The sequence below is a fragment of the Microcaecilia unicolor genome, chromosome 2 (assembly GCF_901765095.1).
Source record: "Microcaecilia unicolor chromosome 2, aMicUni1.1, whole genome shotgun sequence".
Lineage (NCBI taxonomy): Eukaryota > Metazoa > Chordata > Amphibia > Gymnophiona > Siphonopidae > Microcaecilia > Microcaecilia unicolor.
In genome coordinates this window covers 558,179,056-558,201,571 of record NC_044032.1, presented here as the reverse complement: position 1 = coordinate 558,201,571, position 22,516 = coordinate 558,179,056, and the positions used below count along the sequence as shown (strand labels likewise).

The 22,516-nt window shown below is 44.6% G+C and overlaps 1 protein-coding gene across 1 annotated transcript; it reads left to right on the top strand.

The window, feature by feature from the left end:
- On the top strand, positions 1–21,873 carry LOC115461536. Its single transcript, XM_030191405.1, has 5 exons — positions 1–1,633; positions 3,828–4,196; positions 4,726–4,773; positions 11,488–12,156; positions 21,514–21,873. Coding segments are annotated over exons 1-3 (2,004 nt in total). The 3' UTR covers positions 4,728–4,773; positions 11,488–12,156; positions 21,514–21,873.
- The last annotated feature ends 643 nt before the right edge of the window (positions 21,874–22,516 follow it).

Here is a 22,516-nt window from a genome sequence, read left to right as displayed (position 1 = left end):
ATGTTTGCATTGCAGCTGTACTGGCTGCTGCGGCGCAGGCGGAGGCTTGAGGCCGCCCAGCGACGGCATCGAGGGAGGGAGAGAGTAGATGTAGCCCGTGAAGCCATTGTGGGGCAGGAAAGAGCTAATGTAGCCCGCGGAGCTGTTGCAAGACGGGAGAGAGACTATGCAATCCGTGGAGCCATTGTGGGTCAGGCGAGAGTAGACAGAGATCGTAGAGCCTTTGTAGAACAAAAGAGAGTTCACGCGGTCGCTGGAACTGTTGCAGCGCAGGGGAGCGTAAGTACGTTCCGTGGAGTTGTTGTAAAGCAAGAGAGAGCCCGTGGTGCATTTGAGGGACAGGAACGAATCTGTGCAGCCCGTGAAGTCTTTGTGGAACAAAAGAGGGTTCAAGTGGTCGGTGTGGGTGTAGAAGAAAAAAGAGCAAATGCAGCCTTTGTGGAGCAGGGGAAGGCGCTTGTAGTGCGTTCAGCCTTTGTGGGGCAGGAGCAGGGGAGAGCAGGTGCCGCCGCTGGAGTTTTTGTAGGGCAGAAGCAGGGGAGAGTAGATGCCGCCCCAGGAGCATTTGTGGAGCAGGGGGGAGCCTATGCGTATGGAGCTTCTGTGGGGCAGGAGAGAGTAGATGCAGTCTCTGGTGCCCTTGTGGGGCAGGAGAGAGTAGATGCAGTCTCTGGTGCCTTTATAGGGCACGAGCAGGAGGGAGTATCTATAGTGCGTAATGGAGCATTTGTGGGGCAGGGGAGAGTAGCTGCAGCTCCTGATGGAACCTTTGTAGGGCTGGACCAGGAGACAGCAGATGCAGTTTCTGATGGAGCCCTTATGGGGCTGGGTCAGCAGGGATTAGCTTCAGCCCCTGATGAAGCTTTTTTGGGGTTGGGGCAGAAGAAGGTAGCTGCAGCCCATGATGGAACCTTTTTAGGGTTGGGTCAGGAGACAGAAGATGTAGCCCCTGGAACCTCAGTAGAGCAGGAGACGGGCAAACGGGGCCGTAGAAAGACGAATGGACAGCGGCGCCAGCGTGTGTTCAATACCCGCACTACACTTTTGGGCCTTCCAGAGGAGGAGGTAGTGAGAAGGTATGGGCTAAGCTCTGTGGCTATTATGGCTTTATATGAAGATCTTAAAGATGATCTTGATCCTTTAACTGGCAGGTCTCATGCCATACCTGGCCTTGTGAAACTCTTGAGTGCGATACATTTTATGGCCTCTGGATCTTTTCAAACTACTGTGGCAGTAGCTGGTGGAATGGAACAGTCTACTTTCTCCAGATGTTTTCGCCAGGTATTACAAGCCATGACAGGTCGCGTTAGGGATTATGTCCAGTTCCCTACCCAGAAACAACAATGGCAGGACCTTAAAGATGATTTTTGTGCTGTTGCTGGGCTACCAAACGTGATAGGTATAATAGATTGTGTGCACATAGGACTGATCCCACCTCGTGACAGGGAAGCATCTTTTCGCAACTCCAAGCACTTTCATTCCCTGAATGTACAAGTAGTGTGTGATGCACACATGAATATTCTGAATGTGGTACCCAGATTCCCAGGATCCTGTCATGATTCTTACATCCTGCGTCACTCTGCCCTCTTCCGCCAGTTCGAGGAAGGCATGTATGGCCAAGGATGGCTGCTGGGTAAGTATACTTCAATACAGTAAATCTTATTTGCCAATAAGCAGCCAGATGAAAGCTCACAGACTGAAACTTGTGACAAATCTGAATTCTTAGGTATGGGCAAATCTGGGCAGTCCTGTATTTATTTTATTTGTTACATTTGTATCCCACATTTTCCCACCTATTTGCAGGCTCAATGTGGTTTACATAGTACCGGAGATGCGTTTGCAGATGGTTTATGCCCCGTGTTCTTAAATGATAGGAACTCACCATCTCAGGTGGTATGTAGTTATGGATTACTGAAACTCTCTTGACTAGATTAAGATAGTTTTGAAAACATGAAGTTACTTTTCCCACCCTGGTTATTGCGATGTGATATATTCCTCAAAAACTTTGATTCATCAGATTTACTATGTTAATGGGATTTGCCCAAAAATTACTTAACGTACCAGTTAGCGAAATGTAGCCTATAGAATAGTTTGTGTTCTAGTCAAGGTTCCGTTTGGTTCTACCTTCAGTTAAAAAAAAAAAATGGGGGGGGGTATAGTCAGAAGTCCATTTTTAGGGGTTTCCAAAGGTGGACTGAGTGGGTCAGATATTCTCTCCTTCCCCCTTTGTAGCCACAATAAAAATATTACTTTTGCTGGCTACTGAAGACATCTCCTGCCTGAGTCACACCAGTGCTGAGCAAGCAGGACTTAATTCAGCAGGTGCTAATGCTTCTGGATTAGATGGTCCATTGGTCTGACCCAGTATGGCTATTCTTATGTTCTTATAGTTTGGTACTTGGGGGGGGGGGGGGCATCCAATTGATTTTAACTGTTTTAATTTTTAAGCATTCTTGGGATAACTACCTTATTTTGATTTGCATGCTTTGAATCTGTTTTTATGTGTTGGATTTGCTGTACTGATATTTTAGTTCTTGTGATTGTAATGAACTTCCAGTAGGCGCTATCAATGGTAGTATGCTTTTTGTATCATTTTGCTCTTTCTACTGATAATTATGGGATGCTCAGTTTTAATGATTCTGCTTTGCCTTTGAGCCAAGACCATGGCATGTCCTACTGAAAGCAGAATATAAATGCCTGTTTAAAGCTTTGATGTAATCTCAGTGCAGCAGTTTATTTCCAGTTTAGAGAGGGGAGGGTTTGCACACTCGGGTTATGTATGAGGTAACAAATATCAGAGCGCACACAAAATGCTAAACTAGAAGTAAACCATTGTACTGATCTTACTGCGAGTAGTGTGGAAGTGCATATTAATGAGTTCCATGCAGAATTAATTCCAATACAGCAAATTAAGCTAACCATTAGCACACTTTATTGCTTCTCCCATAATGATGCTTTTTCACTTAAGTGCCCGTTGAACATAGGAATAGCCATACTGGGTCAGACCAACTGTCCATCTAGCCTGTTTCCAACAGTGACCAATCCAAGTCTCGAGTACCTGGCAGGAACCCAATTATTGAAAGTCAGTGAGATATTAAGATATCTGCATATGATCTCCAAGTTGGGGATTCCTGGAGATGGGGGTCCCAGGGCATGCCTGGTTGGGCCCACACCACAGAGGGGCTTTTGTCCAGAGCGTTATCAAAGTTCAGTATTTCTCATTGCCTAGTAATAACCTGGTCCCAGAGAAGTATCTTCCAACAGAAATGGCAGTGGTACAGCTTATTTTTGTGTCGCCGGATTAATATCAGCCAGAGGGCCACCATTTTCCAAGAAAGTGATGGCTAGTGAGGATGCTTCCTAGTACCAGATAAGTATTACTGGTCCATGGGCATCTCAGAGCAAGCCTCTGGACTAGCAAGCCTCAGAAGTAAAATTAGATGTTTATATATTTTTTTTAATTTTTGCACTAATTCATTAAACTTCTTGTTAAAATCTAAGACTGATTTTTAAGTCTTATTATAAATCTTCACCATCACTCAGGTGCATGCTTGGGATATCCTGCTTGTAACAGTCTGATGTAGATACATTATCTACTTATCAGAGCAGCATATAAGGGTACAAGTTTTTCACTCTTGTTAAAAGTAAATATAATTTAAGGTAAACTTAAATTAAATACTCACTGTAGCCTTCTCTTTATATTGTCCTGAGGCATCACCAGAACTAACAACCACCCTCACTGGATTCATTCTTTTGTGCTGGTACTGTATGTAGCAAGCAATAGAGCATCTGTATTTGACTCAACAACACTCATTTGTTTTCCACAGGTGATGCAGGGTATGGGTGTCGACCGTGGCTTCTCACTCCTGTAACTCACCCAAAGACACCTGCAGAAAAGAGGTACAACGAAGCACACGTGTCCACTCATTCTGTCATCCAGCGTACCTTTCGTACGTTAAAAAGTCGCTTCAAGTGCTTGGACAAAGCAGCTGGTTCCTTGCAGTACTGCCCCCTCAAAGTGGCTGAGATTGTGCTTGCCTGCTGCATTCTTCACAATGTTGCTGTCAGGTATCAGGTGCCAACCGACATTAATTCAGATCTCGACGATGATCCCCCATGCCCGTCTGCAGATACCAGAGAAAATACTGAAGATGGGAGTCAGGTCCGCAGCAACTTGATTATGGAGTACTTTGCTTGTAAGTTCTTAATGTTGTTTACTTGGAATTTAAAACTGTTTTGCCAAGGAAGTGTTGTAGCATTGCCAAAGGATATATAGTGGCTCAATATAAGGCCTACCCTTCTTTTAGAGAAAATGTTAAGTATGACTTCAAATATTTAGAGAAAAGTTTTCTTAATGTGTGGAAATCTTTTTAATATCCATTACAAGACTCCAAAGTGCACTGGTTAATACTATTGTTAACTGATGCCTAGCCTGGATATCATTGGATGGAGGGGAGAGGATTTTATAGGTAGTATTGCTAGATATAGGGGAGGTTTCTAATGCATTATTCTGGGTTTATGTTGAGAGGGTTGTGACAGAGGTAGAAAGCTGGAAAACCTGGGAAGCATCATGTAGATTGTGGTAGTATTGTATTGATGGTTCTGGTGTATTGTTCATGGACCATGTTTGAGTGAGATGAAGAAAAAAGTTATATATAAAGTTTCCCTTTGGAGAGGGACAGGTGCAGTCTGTCTTCCTTTCATTACTTTTCCCTTTATTTGCAGGATCTCTGTCCTCCCTGGAGTATTTCTTCCCTGGGAATAGTGCGGAAGGTACTGTATTAAATATGGGAAAGATAAGTAACTTGAATGCATGATGGTAGTTAGATTGTCTACACCAAGGCCACATTATGACTCTTGCCTTCATGGGTCCCTCCCTTTGTTGCATTTAATATGACTGAGTTTTTAACTTGAATTGTATGTATATGTATGTAGTTGTATTCTATTTGTCTATATTTCAAAGGTCAAAAGGCAAGGCATGAAAATAACTTGTAATTCATTTTTATTCTTTCTGATTAAAAAAAAAGAAATTATATTTGTGAGCCTTAGGTGCTGTTTATTGTGCCTAATAGATAAGTCAGCCCTAGTCTACACAACCCCCTGTACATGACTGGAGACCCCTGCTATCCAGCCTGCAAAGGCTCAAAAAGCATCTAGGATACAGGGGATGGAGATATAATATGTATCTCGGACACATGAGGTGCTGTATTGGGAAAGAAGCAGGGTCTTCTAGAGGTCACAGTGCTTTCAAGGAAACTTCCTCACAAGGATTTCTTGGCATTGTAGCACACACAGCAAAATGGTTCATCACTGGATAGATTTCAGATCTGTGGATCTTGATGCAGCTAGCTTATTGTTTTCTGGGATTACCACTTTACTGCAAGACAACCAAAATAAGCTGAATAGTGCAGACTTGCCCTATTGCATGTATGGATTTATAGCTTTTAATGTGTGTTTTGTTTTGGAGGGGGGATTGTGTTTTTTCATGGAGGAGGGGGGAATTCAAGCAGGGCAATGGCCTACTATCCAGTGCCTCGAGGACTTGTCATCAGTTAACCAAGCCTTCAGGTTCTCTTCCCTTCTGCTTAAGTACAAAGTATTGCCATACTGGGACAGACTGAAGGTCTATTAAGCCCAGCATCCTGTTTCCAACAGTGGCCAATCCAGGTCACAAATACCTGGCAAGATCCAAAACGCTACAATACAGTTTATGCTGCTTATTCTAGAAATAAGCAATGGATTTTCCCCAAGTTCATTTTAATAATGGCTTATGGACTTTTCTTTTAGGAAGCTATCCAAACCTTTTTTAAATTGCACAAAGCTATCTGCTTTTACATTCTCTGGCAGCGAATTCCAGTGTTTAATTACACATTGAGTGAAGAAATATTTTCTCAGATTCGTTTTGAATTTTCTATTTTGTAGCTTCATTGCATGCCCCCTAGTCCTAGTATTTTTGGAAGAAAGTAAACAAGCGATTCACGTCTACCCGTTTCATTCCACTCATTTTATAGACCTTTATTATATCTTCCCTCGGCCATCTTTTCTCCAAGGTGAAGAGCCCTAGCCGCTTTGCCTTTCCTCATAGGGAAGTCGTCCCCTCCCCTTTAACGTTTTCTTTGCCCTTCTCTGTACCTTTTCTAATTACACTATATCTTTTTTGAGATGCGATGACCAGAGTTGTGCACAATATTCGAGGTGCGGTCGCATCATGGAGCGATACAAAGGCATTATAACGTCCTCATTTTTGTTTTACATTCCTTTCCTAATAATAACTAACATTCTATTTGCTTTCTTAGCTGCCATCGCCAACTGAGCAGAAGGAACGTATTAACGATGACACCTAGATCCCTTTTCTGGTTGGTGACTCCTAATGTGGAACCTTGCATTGCATTACATAGCTATAGTTCGGTTTCCTCTTTCCCACATGCATCACTTTGCACTTGCTCACGTTAAATATCATCTGCTATTAGGATACCCAGGGGCTCATTTTCAAAGCACTTAGACTTACAAAGTTCCATAGTAACCTATGGAACTTTGTAAATTTTTTTTTTTTTAATTTTTTTTGTTACATTTGTACCCCGCGCTTTCCCACTCATGGCAGGCTCAATGCGGCTTACATGTAAGTCTAAGTGCTTTGAAAATATACCTCCCAGTCTCGTAAAGTCCTCTTGTAATTTTTCACAATTTAACAACTAACTTTGAATAACTTTGTCATCAGCAAATTTAATTAACTCGCTAGTTACTCCCATCTCTAGATCATTTATAAATGTTAAAAAGCAACGATCCCAACACAGACCCCTGGGGAACTCCACTATCTACCCATCTCCATTGAGAATACTGACCATTTAGCCTTACTCTTTGTTTTCTATCTTTTACCAGTTTTTCCTTGGCATCCCTCTGGACAGGCCCAGAATATAACTGATGGGTTGTGCATGCCTTCCAGCAGGTGGAGACTGAGAATTGACTATAGAGAGAGCCAATAAGAGCCCTGGCCAAACAGAGAGAGACTCAGTATTTTCAGTCTCAGCAGGTGGAAGGTGGTGAACCCTTTGGTCTCTTTCTCTCTGCTCTCTCCTTTTGTTAGTTTTTATTAGGAACATAATTAGGATTCTTTGGGGTGAAGAATATTTTTATTTCTATTTGCTGGTGGTTTGGGAGCTTCTGTGCACCAGTATCTTTCTTATTAGTCCTGGAGGCTGAGGCCCCGTGGGGGTCTCTCTAAGCCTCGAGGGCATTAAACTTGGGTGGCTGAGTCCCCCCCCCCCCCCCCCCCCCCCCCCCAGTCCTCCCATAGTCTTCCAAAGCGACTGTGTTCTGGAGAGTTTGATACTTGCCTTATTCTCTTCAAGGGAAGAGAGATTTTAGGCTTTGGAGAGGCAGCTGTTAAAAAAAAAAAAAAAAAGAAATTCTCGGAGAAATAATTTTGGCGCGAATGAGCAAGGCGGCTCTTTATCTGACGGTGTATGCAGTGGTACTGTTTTGTTTTTTTTTTCTGTAGCAGTGTTCGGGCTTGGCTCCTGCTTTAAAAAAAAAAAAGATTGCCTCAGCACTTCGTAACTCGGAGCAATGGTGGAGAAACTCTGCCGTTCCATTTGTCAATGGCAGGGTTTACCGACTAGCAGAGTTTGTAAATATTGCCCTGCTATTGGTAGGTCTGTGGAGGCTGGTCCCTCGTTCCGCTTTGGCAGTGTCAACAGCATACCATGTCTCAGTACAGAGAGAGAGCCGGCTCCTGTTGTGGCGGGAAATGCCGCCAACACCTTTCCTATGCACCAGGATATCGGGGATATCATTCGGGCACAATGGATTCCTCCTTTAGACTATCTAAGTCTGACTCATCTCTTTCTGGTCCCTGACATGGACAAATCCCTTAACCCTCCAGTAGTGGATGCGGTAGTCTTGACGGTTACTAAAAGGAATACTGTCCCTATAGATGGGGGGGGGCTCTGCCCTTAAGGATGTTCAGGATTGCTGTATCGAGGCCTTGCTGAAGAGTAATTTTGATGTCTCTGCTTTGGCAGTCCAGGCAGCTATCTGTGGTTCCTTGGAAGCTAGAGCTTGTTTTTGTTAGTCTGAGAGGGTCCTGGATAGATCTTTGGAAGATCTGGCCTTGATAGATGCCAAAGTGGCAAAGATTCAGATGGGCTCCGCTTTTTTGGCAGATGCTTTATACGATTTGCTGAGGGCCTCTTCTAAGTCTATGGCCTTAGGTGTGGCTGCAAGGCATTCTCTTTGGCTTGTAATGGCCCGGTAGCAATCCTTTGGGGATGGTGGCAGGCACTTTGGCGTCTCTCCCTTCTGTTCTGCTATTACCAGGGTTTTCAGCAATCCAGCTCCTCCCTCTAGTAGTCCACAACAAAGTCTTTCAAGGCAACACAGCTTTTAGTTCCAGCCTGTTATTACCCCTCCTTCACAAATGCAGTGCAAACAGGTAATGTCCCATTCAATTTCAAAAGAAAAAAAAAACCATAGCAAAAGAAAACTCTTTTTAAACCCCAGTTCCCCTCCCCCTCAAAGTTCAAACCTCCTGGTTTTCAGTTTCAAAGTCTTTTGCTCTCGAGTGGTTGCAAGATGGCAGTACACCTCCCACTACATGGCTACTTGACTCCTGTGACCACCCACAGCCTTCAACCCCTGCAACCTTGCACCAGAGTATAATTACAGTCCATATCCATCTGCTACTCCAAACCTGGTAATCCTGATCTCTCCTCCTCTCCAGCCTCCAAACACTCCATTAACTCCGTCCCAATCCAAGCCATTTGGTCATGGGAGGGACAAATGTACAACACTACCATAGCTCTTAGGGGTGAAGGGGGCAACTACATGTGGGTACAGTGGGTTTTAGAGGCCTCCCATTTACCACCACAAGTGTTACAGGGGGGGGGGGATGGGCCTGGGTCTGCCTGCCTGAAGTGCACTGCAGTACCCACTAAAAGTGCTCCAGGGACAGGACTTGTTGCTGGTGTATAACCTTGGCACAGCAGTTCACACCTGAAGACTAATCTCGCTGAAAATGTCCTTTATTTGAATAAGCACCTTTACTCACAGTTAACTGCAGATCAGAGGTTGTGCCCCACTGGCAACGAGTCTCGCTGGTACTCAGATTAGCAGTAGGTCCGAGCTGGCAGAATGGTGTACAGTGCCCTCTTTCAGCAACATTCAAGGTAAGAACTAAGTGGTGTAACGTGGCTAACACATGAAAGGGAACTAAAACTGGCTTACACAAATGGCCACTACCTCACGGACTACCGGAAATAAAACAGGGTGCACACTGACCCAGTAAGCAGAGGGAAAAGCACCATGGGAGTAGAGCCTACCAACTACCAACATTGTGAGCATTTAGCACAAGCTAGTGGAATCACGGAGCCCAATACCCTACACCCACCACAATGCATTGCTGATGTCACTCTGCAGTGCCCTTAACAGAAAAGATGTCACACTTACCCAAGACCCACATCAGAACCAGGGAAAGGCTGTCAGAGGATAGAACACATTCTGCTGTCATGGAGGTGGGTACGGCATTTGAGGCTGGCATACAGGCTGGGAAAACAAGTTTATAAAGTGGGGTTTTTTTGGTGGGAAGAGGTTAGTGACCACTGGGGGAGTCTTTCCCCCTAAACCAACCTCTCCTCCTCCCCCATTCTCTATTTCTGTGGATAACACTCTCATCCTTCCTGTCTCATCAGCTCGTAACCTTGGGGTCATCTTCGACTCCTCCCTCTTTTTCTCTGCACATATTCAACAGACTGCTAAAACCTGTAGTTTCTTTCTCTATAATATCAGCAAAATTCGCCCTTTCCTTTCTGAGCACACTACCAGAACCCTCATCCACGCTCTTATCACCTCTTGCTTAGACTGTTGCAACTTGCTTCTCACAGGTCTCCCACTTAGCCATCTCTCTCCTCTTCAATCTGTTCAAAATTCTGCTGCTCGACTAATATTCCACCAGGGTCATGCTCATATTAGCCCTCTTCTCAAGTCACTTCACTGGCTTCCTATCCGTTTCCTCATACAGTTCAAACTCCTCTTATTGACCTATAAGTGCATTCACTCTGCAGCTCCTCAGTACTTCTCGACTCTCATCTCTCCCTACATTCCTCCCCGGGAACGCCGTTCACTGGGTAAATCTCTCTTATCTGCACCCTTCTCCTCCACTGCTAACTCCAGACTCCGTTCCTTTTATCTTGCTGCACCATATTCCTGGAATAGACTTCCTGGGCCGGTACGTCAAGCTCCATCTCTGGCCGTCTTCAAATCTAAGCTAAAAGCCTACCTTTTTGATGCTGCTTTTAACTCCTAACCCTTATTCACTTGTTCAGAACCCTTATTTTATCATCCTCACCTTAACATTCCCTTATCTCTTGTTTGTCCTGTTTGTCTGTCCTAATTAGATTGTAAGCTCTGTCGAGCAGGGACTGTCTCTTCATGTTCAAGTGTACAGCACTGCGTACGTCTAGTAGCGCTATAGAAATAAGTAGTAGTAGTAGTTCTACATTAGGAGTCACTGACCAGGAAAGGGATCTAGGCGACATCATTGATATGTTGAAACTACCTGTTCAGTGTGCGGTGGCAGCTAAGAAAGCAAATAGAATGTTAGGTATTAGGAATGGAAAACAAAAATGAGGAAGTTATAATACCTTTGTATAGCTCCATGGTGCGACCGCACCTCTAATATTGTGTGCAATTTTGGTCACCACATCTCAAAAAAAGATATAGTGGAATTAGCAAAGGTACAGAGAAGGACGACTAAAATGATAAAGGAGATGGGATTACTTCCCTATGAGGTAGGGCTGTTCAGCTTGAAGAAAAGACGGCTCAGGGGAAATAAGGTGTGTGTGTTTTTTTTTGTTACATTTATACCTCGATCTTTCCCACTCATGGCAGGCTCAATGCGGCTTACATATAGAGGTCTATAAAATAATGAATGAATTGGTACGGGTAGATATGAATCTTGTTTACTGTTTCTAAGAAAAATACTAGGACTAGGGGGCATGCAATGAAGCTACAAAGTAGTAAATTTAAAACGAATTGGAGAAAATATTTCTTCACTCAAATGTGTAAACTCTGGAGTTTGCTGCCACAGAATGTAGTAAAAGCGGTTAGCTTGGGGTTTAAAAAAAAATTTTGCATAGCTTCCTAAAAGAAAAGTCCATAAGTCATTATTAAAATAGACTTGGGGAAAATCTGCTGCTTATTTCTGGGATAAGCGGCATAAAATGTATTGTACTGTTTTGGGATCTTGCCAGATACTTGTAACCTGGCTTGGGCACTGTTGGAAACAGGATGATGAGCTTGATGGCCCTTCGGTCTGTCCCAGTATAGAATACTTATGTACTAGAAAATTACGAAGGAAACCTTTTCTTATTGACACAATTTCTTATACAGGTCAATTGTGTTGCCAAAATAGATATGGAGCTCTATACAGAATAGTAAATAGTGTAAGTGTTTGTTTTTTTGATTGCTTTTTTTTTATTATTATCATCACAGGGTAAGAAATCACAGCAGTGGAAGTCATTGGACGGAAGTGGCTTCACATATGTGAACCGTGCAAGCACCCCCAAAAGCTGCGAACAGTGCATCGGCAAGTTCTCCTCAGGCCCCCAGGTTGGCCAGACAGGAAACTTGACCTTCAGGACCAGCCCTCAGACTTCTTTCTCTTATCAAGTCTGGTTGCAGGATAACCCAGGGAATTTAGACATGAAACAGTGCCTTAGGCAAATAATCCATAGGCCCTAAGAACGCCAGGTGGGAAATGCTCTTTTTCAATACATACTCTCCAGAATTCACCATCAGGCATACCTACTGCATCTTGGTAGAGGACTTTATGTGGCAGACAAAAGAATAGCAGGAGAAGATTACACAAACAGTAGAGCAGCTTTTGTCAGTATAGGTGGGCAGTCACTTCAGGGATATTGAAAAGCCAACCTAAATTGATGCATACCAGCTGGCCAAGAGAGTGCTGTGACCTTGATCATGTGGAGAAAGCAGCTTGATCCTGACAGCTTCAACTACCTCTTTTCTCTAAAACTTCTTGCTTATAAAGATCTCTTGGAATTCTAGCATGCACAGCAGAACAGTCACATCACTGCACAGCCTGAAACCTAGCATTGACTGACTGGTGGGATAGCTACTGATCTCTTCACACAGCAACGTGTGGTAAGTGTTTTCCAGGGCCGACCTTACCTCAGACTAGATCTTCTGGCAGAGCTCACTGTGCAAAAGGTTGGCTCCACTTCTGTGCTTTGTGGCTAACAGTGAGATGGTGCTGGTCTCTTGAGCCTTCAGGGGATGCTTTCCCTGGGAAATGGTAATATTAGTGTACTGAATGGAAGTGCAACCTTGCTGAAGCCATGCAAGATGAATGGTGTCAGTGTGTTAGTGCATTAATTGGTTACTTGTCTTGCACTGTGTGGTCCAACTTTAATCCAACATTCTGCCCATTTCTCAGGGATTCAAGGCAGTTAAAAAAAAAAGTTAAGTATTACATCTCGAGTCATTAGTATAACACTAATTGTTAGTACAGCTTATGTAATTAACTCTTCTCTGACCCTTGCTCATGCTGCTTTTTGGTCCTGTGCAAAAGCTGTTACTGCAAATGGGACAAACATTGGCTCAGTCCTCATGACTAGACCAGCTGTTAGGGGTGGAGGCAGAGGAATGGCTAGAGCATGCCTGTTGAAAATGTTTATTCCAAACTACAAAGATACATATCAATATCCCTCATGTGCTTTGCTGACTCAATGGAGAGGGCTGTGGGGCTCTACATTCTTGACAGCCAACCCCTCAAACATCTGCATGGAGTCTGTTGGGGGGATGTCACAGCTGGCTGACACTTTTGAAAGGAAGGACAGGGACATAAATGTATTAACACCTTTAATTTCCTTGAGTATTTGGAGAGGCCCTAAGAAAGACCATTCAGGAGATACCCTTTGTTCCACACATACGCTTGGAACAGTGTCTCCACCATTTCTTTAATCTTTGACAGGCATACTTCAGAGAAAAGGAATGAACTTTCCTAAAAATGAGGAAATACGTGATTCAACTTTCAAAAGCATATATCTGTATAAAAACTGCTTAAAAGTTGTTCTCTAATTCAGGTATTTTACATAGCTTGTGCCTAATTTTTTTTTTTAAGGAGGATTTTCTTGAAATGTATAGAAAAACAATCATAAACATTCCATTGTAACTAATATACACAAGCAACAACAGCGTATAAGTAACAAAACTGTCTAGCATCAATTCTAACAACCTGGGGGGGGGGGTTGTTTTTTGAGAGGGGGGGTTGTATTTAACCCTATGCAAAGCTTGGTAAAAGGGGCCCCTATTTTGCAATCTTTTAACGTCGGTAAACAGTGTAGATCATTCCTCTAGGAGATTACCGTATATACTCGAATATAAACCAACATAAAATTTTTCCCTTTAAATAAAAAAAGGGGGGGGGGGGTAATATTAACTCTAATATTAACAAATGCTTTATATTCAAGTACCGGTAATACCCTCTCTCCTTCTTTCTCTTTCCCATGGCATCTGACATTCCTGCCGTGGCTAGCTTTGCCCCCCCTCCCCTCCCCTCCCCTCCCTTACAGCCCTGGTAGTCCAGTGGTGAGCTGGGGCAGGAGCATAGGAGGATTGCTCCTGCCCCAGTTCACCACTGGACCACCAGGACCTGGGGAGAGGGTTTGTAGTGGATTCAAGGGGGATATTCACGTTACAAGGAGGGACTGAGTTTCCAGTTTGGGGGGGGGGGGGGGGAGAGAACAGTAGTGCTGGTTATCTGGTGAGGTGGGGACTTGAATATAAACAGAGCCTCATTTTTTGGCCCCAAAATCTGTTTATATTTGATGTATACAGTAGTTACTTCCATTAGGTCACAAGGACCAGTCCAGACAAAATGGGTTGTGACCATCTGCCAGCAGGTGGCAGTAGAGAGCTCTGAGTTGTGCCTCATAAGCTCCTGCAATTAGCAACCAGGCCAGTATTCTCCAGCAGGTGGGATAGCAGCTCCTGTGCGCTGTGGTAAATTTTGTGTGGCCGCCTGTCCTGCTTGCAGATTCAGTTGAGTTTTAGGTTGAGAATATCCCATGTCTTGGGTGTAAACCTAGTGGTCTAGGTCCCTCCCTGCTCACCCGTTGCCACTTTCTACACCTCTATCTCAGTCTTCCCTTCACTTTTACTCCTGCCTCTAATCTTTAATTTAAAAAAAAAAAAAAGCCACTGCAGTGCTGTGGGAAGATATAGGACTTCAGTAGCTTGGATGGCAAGAGACTGGCTGTTTTCTGTGAGTATATTTATTATTCACTGTGTCTGAGCCTATGGAGGGGGGGGGGGGGATGCACTAAAGTCGTCGTTAGAGCCGTTCCGTACCGAATTCCATAGCGAATCGGTAGGGAACGGCTATGCATCAAGGAAAGGGAATGCAAATGAGCTGCTCGTTGCAGCTCACTTACGTTCTCTAATCTTTCATAAAACCGTTGGATAATCGGCCAGTAGAGCAGCCAAGCGTTGTGCTGGCTGCTGTGCGCATGCCAAGGACGTAAAAAAAAAAAAAACGTCCTTTATGGACGACCTTGCCGCTCCCCCCTCCCCCCTGCATTGAAATCAGAACTTTACTCCTTCCTTGAAATGACAGCTGCCCCGCCCCTGCTGCCACCGGGCCCTCACAGCGCCTCTCACCTCTGTGTGAAGGCGCTGCACCGGCAACAACAGCTGGTCGCCTGTCCAGACTTCCCTCCTTTCCTCCCTGGCCCGCCCTTGTCACACGGAGGTGAGAGGCGCTGTGAGGGCCCAGTGGCAGACGGAGGGGGGCAGGTGGAGGGGGAGAGCAGCGGCGGTGATGACCTCAGGGGGCGGGGCCACGGGGGCGGAGGATGGCGGGGAAGCTGTCATTTCAAGGAAGGAAGGAGTGAAATTCTGATTTCAATGGAGGGGGGAGCGGCGGCAACCTCGGGCGGAGGGGGGGGGGCAAGGTCATCAATAAAGGACGCTTCTGATGAGCATTGGTCGTTTTTGCCCCCTCCCAATTTTTTTTTAAACATTTTTATACATTTTCCAAGCCCGCGCAGCCCCAATGAGAGGTACAGACCTATCGTTAGATTTCCCAGGGTTAGGGCAAGCGGAAAAGCTTAGTGCATCTCATTTCAATAGGGTTTCTACACAATTTGCTCATCTGCATTCCGTTTGCGTTAGCTGCTACCGTTGTCGGAAAAAAGTATTTAGTGCATGCCAGGGTTTGCTACTTGTTCGTTAATGGCTCGTTATTAGCTCGTAAAGTTTAGTGCATCTGGCCCTAAGTCTTGTGCGCGCTGCCGGGGTAAGCTGTCAGCTTCCGGTGTCTACACACTTTGCTCTAATTCTGTGGATGTGCCATTTTTGCCTACTTTGGCCATCAGTACTCTGTCTCCTGGAGTTCAATCCGGTCCTGCTCCAGTGGCGGTTTTAACGGGCTCGGCACCAATGGCTCCTGTGTTTCGTGAGGCCATTTTGTCAGCAGGTTCCTTGCCCGCTACCAGTGTCCCCGGGATGTTGGTTTTGCCAGGGTAGAAGTCTCTGCCCTGCTGATTTCGCCTGAATTTGTTCTTTTATTATCTCAGGCCTTTTTATTAAAGTCAGTTCAAGCTGCCTTTCCTTCTTCCCCTCACGTTAGCAGACTATTTATCCATTATCTGGCTTCACGCAGGATATGCTATTTTGAGCTCCTCATGCTGGTTTTTTTATGAAGCAAATTCCTTGTATCCTTGTCCTGTTATATTATTTGATACCGCTCTTATTTGAGAAAGATACAGACTAGCCCCTGATGGCAGCCCTATCGTTGGGCGAAACACGGCCTGTGTTGGGCATTTGTCTTATACACGGTATCTTCAATAACGTTTTTTGGATATTATACTGATCTGCTTGTTTGCTTTCCACCCTAGTTCTGCTGATGGACATTCAGAGGCAGATGGGAGTGATTCTACTGTAGCTAGGCTGTTTTTGAGAGCAGAGTTGCATCTGTTGATCTATGGAAGCTTTAATTTCTTCTCCTGATTCTCGGTCCTCTGGTCCTCCTCCTAAGAGATCTGTATCTTTCCATATTCATGAGGCTATGTGGGTTCTTAATTTCTTCTCCTGATTCTCGGTCCTTTGGTCCTCCTCCTAAGAGATCTCCTGTATCTTTCCATATTCATGAAGCTATGTGGGTTCTTATTGCAGTTTCTGATTCTAACATCTGAGTGGCTCGCGCTATGTCCAAACTATATCCCCTTCTGCCGTCTGATTTAGAGTAACTTTGCCTAAGGTGAATGCCCTTATTACGGCAGTTACTAAATGTACCATTATCCCTGAAGGCGGCACTGCATTAAAGGATATGCATGACCGCAAGCTTGAGGCTTCCTTGAAGCCTGCCTTTCAAATAGCTGTTTTAAGTTCTCTGGCAGCAATTTCTTCTTTTGTAGCCACAGCTGCTTTATCGTGGACTCAACAATTGTCCACGTTGGACTCTCCTCCAGACTTTCTCCCTACCCTAGAGGTGAGGTTGACCTGTTTGTCAGATGCTCTTTATGATATTCTCAGCGTGTCAGCAAAGGGTATGACCTTCACCATTTTGGCACGGTGCTGGCTATGGTTGAGGTATTCGGCTGCTGATGTGGCATCCAAATCTCATCTGGCAAAGTTGCCCTTTCAGGGGGAACTACTCTTTGGTGTGGATTTGGAGAAGATTGTTAGACCTGGGAGATTCCAAGGTCCAGCAGCTACCCGAGGACAAGGCTAAGTCTCATCTCTGGGCAACTAAGTCTCATTTTCGAGACAAGAGAAGGTATAGATCAGGGAAGGCTAGTGCTTCCACTCAAAAACCTTGCTTTCCTTAGACTGTTTTCCTTTTCAAGGAGGCAAGAAGCCTTTTTCTGCTTCAAGAACCTTTCCCTCTTCGCTGCCCTCACAATGATGGAGTCAAGATTCACTCCTTGTACGTAGACATAGGTGGAAGTCTTTCCCATTTTCACAAGGAGTGGACCACCATTTCTGCAGACCAATGGGTCCTCAATATTCTCCATGGCTGCAAGCTAGAATTTTCAAAGCCACTCGCTGATGTTTTCATGCTGTTGCCTTGCAGCAACTCTGCAAAGAGTCGGGCAGTGCTAACTACCTTAGCCTCTTTAAGGTGACTGGTAGCCATTCAGCCCATTTCTCTGGCAGAGAGGTGCATGGGTTGATATTCCATCTATTTTGTCATCCCAAAGAAATGCTCTCTCCACCCAATTTTGGATGTCAGAGGGGTGAACAAGTCTCTTAGAGTGCTGCACTTCGCATGGAGACTCTGTTCTGTCATAACCTTGGTCCAGCCAGGCAAGTTTCTCACCTCATTGGACCTCATGGAGTCTTATTTTCATATCTCAATTTGGCCTCCTCACAGGAAATTTATCCAGTTTGCAATCCAGGTGATCATTTTCAATTCATGGCCATGCCTTTTGGCCTAGCCACTGCACCTCACACATTTTCAAAAGTTATGCTGGTGGTGGCAGCCTTTCTTCGCTGGCAAGAAATCCAAGTATATCCTTACCTAGACGATTGGCTAATTCAGGCACTTTCTTATCAAGAGAGCCTTTGCAGTACACAGTCCTGCCTCTTCTGCCTTGGGTTGGGTGGTGAATTACAGCAGTAGTCATCTCACCCCCATCCAGACCCTGAATTTTGTGGACGTGTGCCTCAGTACCCATCAGCTCAAGCTCAGACAGCAAATTCTCAGGTTTCTCTCTTCCCTGTGCTAAGGTTCTTGGTTCTTTGGCGGCAAATTTGGATGTTCTACCTTGGTGAAGTTCCACACACGGCCCCTACAGTCATCACTGTTGAGCCGGTGGTCTCCGGTCTTAGGGACTTACGACCAGTTGGTGCCATGGATGCTTCAAGCCAGACAGTCTGACTTGGTGGCTTCTCCTTGCTCACACTCAGGCGAGGTTGCCCTTACAGGCTCTGTTAGTATGTTCTCATCTCTCATGCCAGCCTCTTCGGATAGGGAGCCCATTATCTGCGCAGGGCTGCTAGTCAAGAGCGGAGGCTTCATGGTCCATCAACAGATTGGAATTTTGAGCTGTCCTTTGGGCCATTCCTTTACGGAAGGCTGGTTTGCTTTCCCTCGGACAATGTCGCAGCTATGTCTTACACTCTGTTCCTCCTTTTGTCTGTTGATGTATCTCTAGCCCAGGAGGCACATCTTTTTTTTTAGTGGGTGGAATTGAACATTCTGATTTCAGCGTCTCGCATAGCAGGTTCACTGAACTCGCGAACAGATTTCCTCAGCAGTATGTCTTTGGACCCGGGGGAATGACAACTGTCAAAGACTGCACTTCGCCTTCCACACAGTGCGGCCTTCTGGTTCTGGACCTCGTGGCATCCAGACTCAATTTGCAAGTAAACAGATTCTACAGCTGCTTCAGGGAGAGACTCCCTAGGAATGGATGCACTGGTACAGCCTTGGCTGTCAGATGACCTCCTTTGTGTTTTCTCCATGGCCTTTTCTTGGGAAGGATGTGGTACAGGATTGCACATTATCCTGGAAAGGTCGTTCTTCTAGCTCTGGCCTGGCCTAGACGTCCTTGGTATGCTGACCTTATCCATCTTCAAATCGTTCCTCGGTTGACACACTACTTATGGAGGATCCATCCCGCTTTAGTTTGATGGCTTGGCTCTTGAAAGGGCGTGATTGAGGAAAAATGGTTACACAGATGATATTACTACCTCGCTACAAGCCTGAAAGCAGTCCACCACTTAAGTTAGTGTGGAGAAATTTTGAGAGCTGGTCTGCACAGAATAGTGTTTCTCCATTTCATACTTCCTTGTCTCAGATTTTATCCTTCAGGAGGGATTCAAAAAAGGCTTGGTTCTTAATTCATTCAAGGTTCAGGTGGCAATGTTGGCATGTCATTCAGTCAAGATACAGAATACCTCATTGGTGCTTACCCTGATATAGTTTGATTCCTCAAGGGAGTCGCTCATCTGTGTCCCCCCTCTCTGCAATATTTGCCCTCGGAGTCTTTGGTTCTTAAGGCTCTTTAGTCGGCCCCTTAGTTCGCAAATATCAAAGATCTTACTTTAAAGACATTATCTCTAATTGCCATTTTGTAGGCACGGAGAGTTTCAGAGCTTCAAGCTCTCATGCAGGGATCCCTTTCTCTGCTTTTCTGACTCGAGAGTTTCTATAGGGACAGTTCTGTCCTTTCTGCTGAAGATTGTATCTCCTTTTCATGTCATACTGTTTCTTCCTTTATCCAGTGAGGTCTATTCTGAAGAATACGCTTCCCTGTAACTGTTGGATGGGAAGCTCATCCTTATGCACCATCTTGGCTGCTACCAACGATTTCAGGCGGTTTGATCATCTTTTTGTCCTCTTTGCAGGACCCCGGAAGGGTTTGCCTGCCTCCAAAGCGACAGTGGCTTGATGGCTTAAGGAGGCTATTTCTTCGGTTTATATTCTGAGGGGTAGATCTGCTCCCATGCATGTCAAAGCTCATCCTACCTTGTCTGACTTCTTTGGTAGAGTCTAGGGCAGTTTTATTGGCAGAGATCTGTTGGTCAATGACGTGGTCTTCTCATTCCTTTAAGCATTACGGTTTAGAGGTAATGCAAAGTGATGCATGTGGGTAAGAGGAACCCGAATTATAGCTACGTCTTGCAAGGTTCCGCGTTAGGAGTTACGGATCAAGAAAGGGATCTGGGTGTCGTCGTCGATGATACGCTGAAACCTTCTGCTCAGTGTGCTGCTGCGGCTAGGAAAGCGAATAGAATGTTGGGTGTTATTAGGAAGGGTATGGAGTCCAGGTGTGCGGATGTTATAATGCCGTTGTATCGCTCCATGGTGCGACCGCACCTGGAGTATTGTGTTCAGTACTGGTCTCCGTATCTCAAAAAAGATATAGTAGAATTGGAAAAGGTACAGCGAAGGGCGACGAAAATGATAGTGGGGATGGGACGACTTTCCTATGAAGAGAGGCTGAGAAGGCTAGGGCTTTTCAGCTTGGAGAAGAGACGGCTGAGGGGAGATATGATAGAAGTGTATAAAATAATGAGTGGAATGGATCGGGTGGATGTGAAGCGACTGTTCACGCTATCCAAAAATACTAGGACTAGAGGGCATGAGTTGAAGCTACAGTGTGGTAAATTTAAAACGAATCGGAGAAAATTTTCTTCACCCAACGTGTAATTAGACTCTGGAATTCATTACCGGAGAACGTGGTACGGGCGGTTAGCTTGACGGAGTTTAAAAAGGGGTTAGATAGATTCCTAAAGGACAAGTCCATAGACCGCTATTAAATGGACTTGGAAAAATTCCGCATTTTTAGGTATAACTTGTCTGGAATGTTTTTACGTTTGGGGAGCGTGCCAGGTGCCCTTGACCTGGATTGGCCACTGTCGGTGACAGGATGCTGGGCTAGATGGACCTTTGGTCTTTCCCAGTATGGCACTACTTATGTACTTATGTACTTATGAGGTGTCTGCCTGAGCAGATGCTTCATTTTGGTCCATGGTTCTCACTGCAGGAATATCACAATCCCTCCCCTCTTAAGGATTGTTTTTGTACATCCCATTTGTCTGGACTGATCCGTGAGACATAATGGAAGGAAAAATGTTAATTACCTGATAACTTTCTTTCCTTTAGTCCCAAAGGGTCAGTCCAGAGCCCACCCTTCTGTGATGGTTTCTGTTTTTCCGGGTTCTATGTAATTTCTGGTGTTTGTTTTGTTCTGGTTTCATTATTTCTAGGACATGGATTTTGCCCTTTATTTCATAGCTATTTTTCTATCTAGAGGTTTGGGTTGTTTTTTTTTTTGTTTTCTCTGGAAGTCGCTCTTTCACTGCTTTGTTATTGAATATTGGCTTGGTTGCTAAGCGCAGGAGCTTATGAGGCACAGCTCAAGTTCTCTATCTCTGCCTGCTGGCGGATGGTCACAACCCATCTGCCTGGACTGATCCTTTGGTACTAAAGGAAAGAAAATTATCAGGTAACTCAGAATTTAGTATATAGTGGCATCCATTAGTAAAGGTGTTTAATTTGTAATTTTGTAAATCTTTATATATTTTTCCTCCAGTCCTGTGATCTGATCCTGTAGCTTGATAGAATTTAGGATGTAATTCAAACGTCATGAAACAAAGCAAGATACTCCACCATTAAATGTTAGAGTAGTGGCATTTTCTTTTTACTAGCAGAGAGGTCTATAATTCTCTATCTTGCTTTATTCTGAAACGGAGATCTACTCTGATAATCCACAAGTTCCAGCAAATGCCATCATTAGGAAAGAGCACAGTAATATTCACTTACATTTGGCATTGCATGGCTTTATTGCCTGCATGCTGGAGTTGGAGAGTTGGTGCCTCAGCCGTGTACATGACATTCAGATTGTAGATATCCTTGACCAGGAGTCTCTTGAATGTCCTTTTCTCCATATTGTCATTGATGGATACCATCCATCGTTCTGTATCTCTGCATTGTTGATGGTACTGACTTTTTTTTTTCTTCTTTTTTTCCCACCCCACCTCCCTTAGCTTGGCCTTGATTCTCAATGCTGGTGTACATACTGCCCCATGGTGACTTTTGAATATGCAAGGCTGCTGACTGCTGTTGGACGTTTCCTTCTCCAGATCTTGCCTTTTGCTGCCTTGGACGACATCCGGGATTCCTTTTCACAGAGGATGCTGTAGTCGTCTTGAGATGTGGTCTCATTTTCATTCAAAGTAAAGTGGACTGCCTTAGCATGCTGATTACATCCCAGGAGACCAGAGCTGGGTCCTGCTTCTGGTGTCACTTCCGTCCGGGTCAGCTGTCTGAGGGTCCCTCCTTGTCCCTGATCTAGTGCCTTCCCTCCTCTCGTTGCTTTCCAGTTGCAATCTGCCCCCCCCCCCCCCCCCCCCGCCGTTTCCGTTATTCTTTGAAGAGAGAGTTCTTACTCTGAAATAAAAAAAACATATTGCTAGAGCAATTTAAACATGCCATGAGCTTTACTAGTTTTTGCATTGAATACTTTAGGGTCTGAGATTTGTGTTTTTGGTTGGTTGATTGTAGATACGTATCTCTTCCTGCCCCCCCCCCCCCCCCCCCCCCAAATTTTCAATGAAGTCCATTTTGAACATATGAAACGGGGGTATTATTTCTTAGAAAATACAAGTGTTTTATGTGAAAAATTTGCAGTTGAATTTATCTGAAAAGTTAGCTATTAAATTTCAATTCAATTATTAATAGGATTTGAATTATAAATGTTTATTGTATTATGTAGTACTATTTGACTAACGTTTGGGGGGAGTGTGTGTTTTGTGTGTGGTTTTTTTTTTTGTTTGGTTTTTTAACCCTTGTTAGGGTCTCTAGTTCCCTCAGGCTCTAAAAGGCCTTATCCCTTCATGAGCACAGATGTTGGTATTTTCTGTGCTTCTGTCTTGTATGCGTGTTTATTTGTTTGTAGCCCTGCTTTACCTCTTACACTAACGCCAGAGTTGCTGACTTGGTAGTAGCAAGCACACCATATATCTGAGCCCATTATATGTAGGAAGAAAG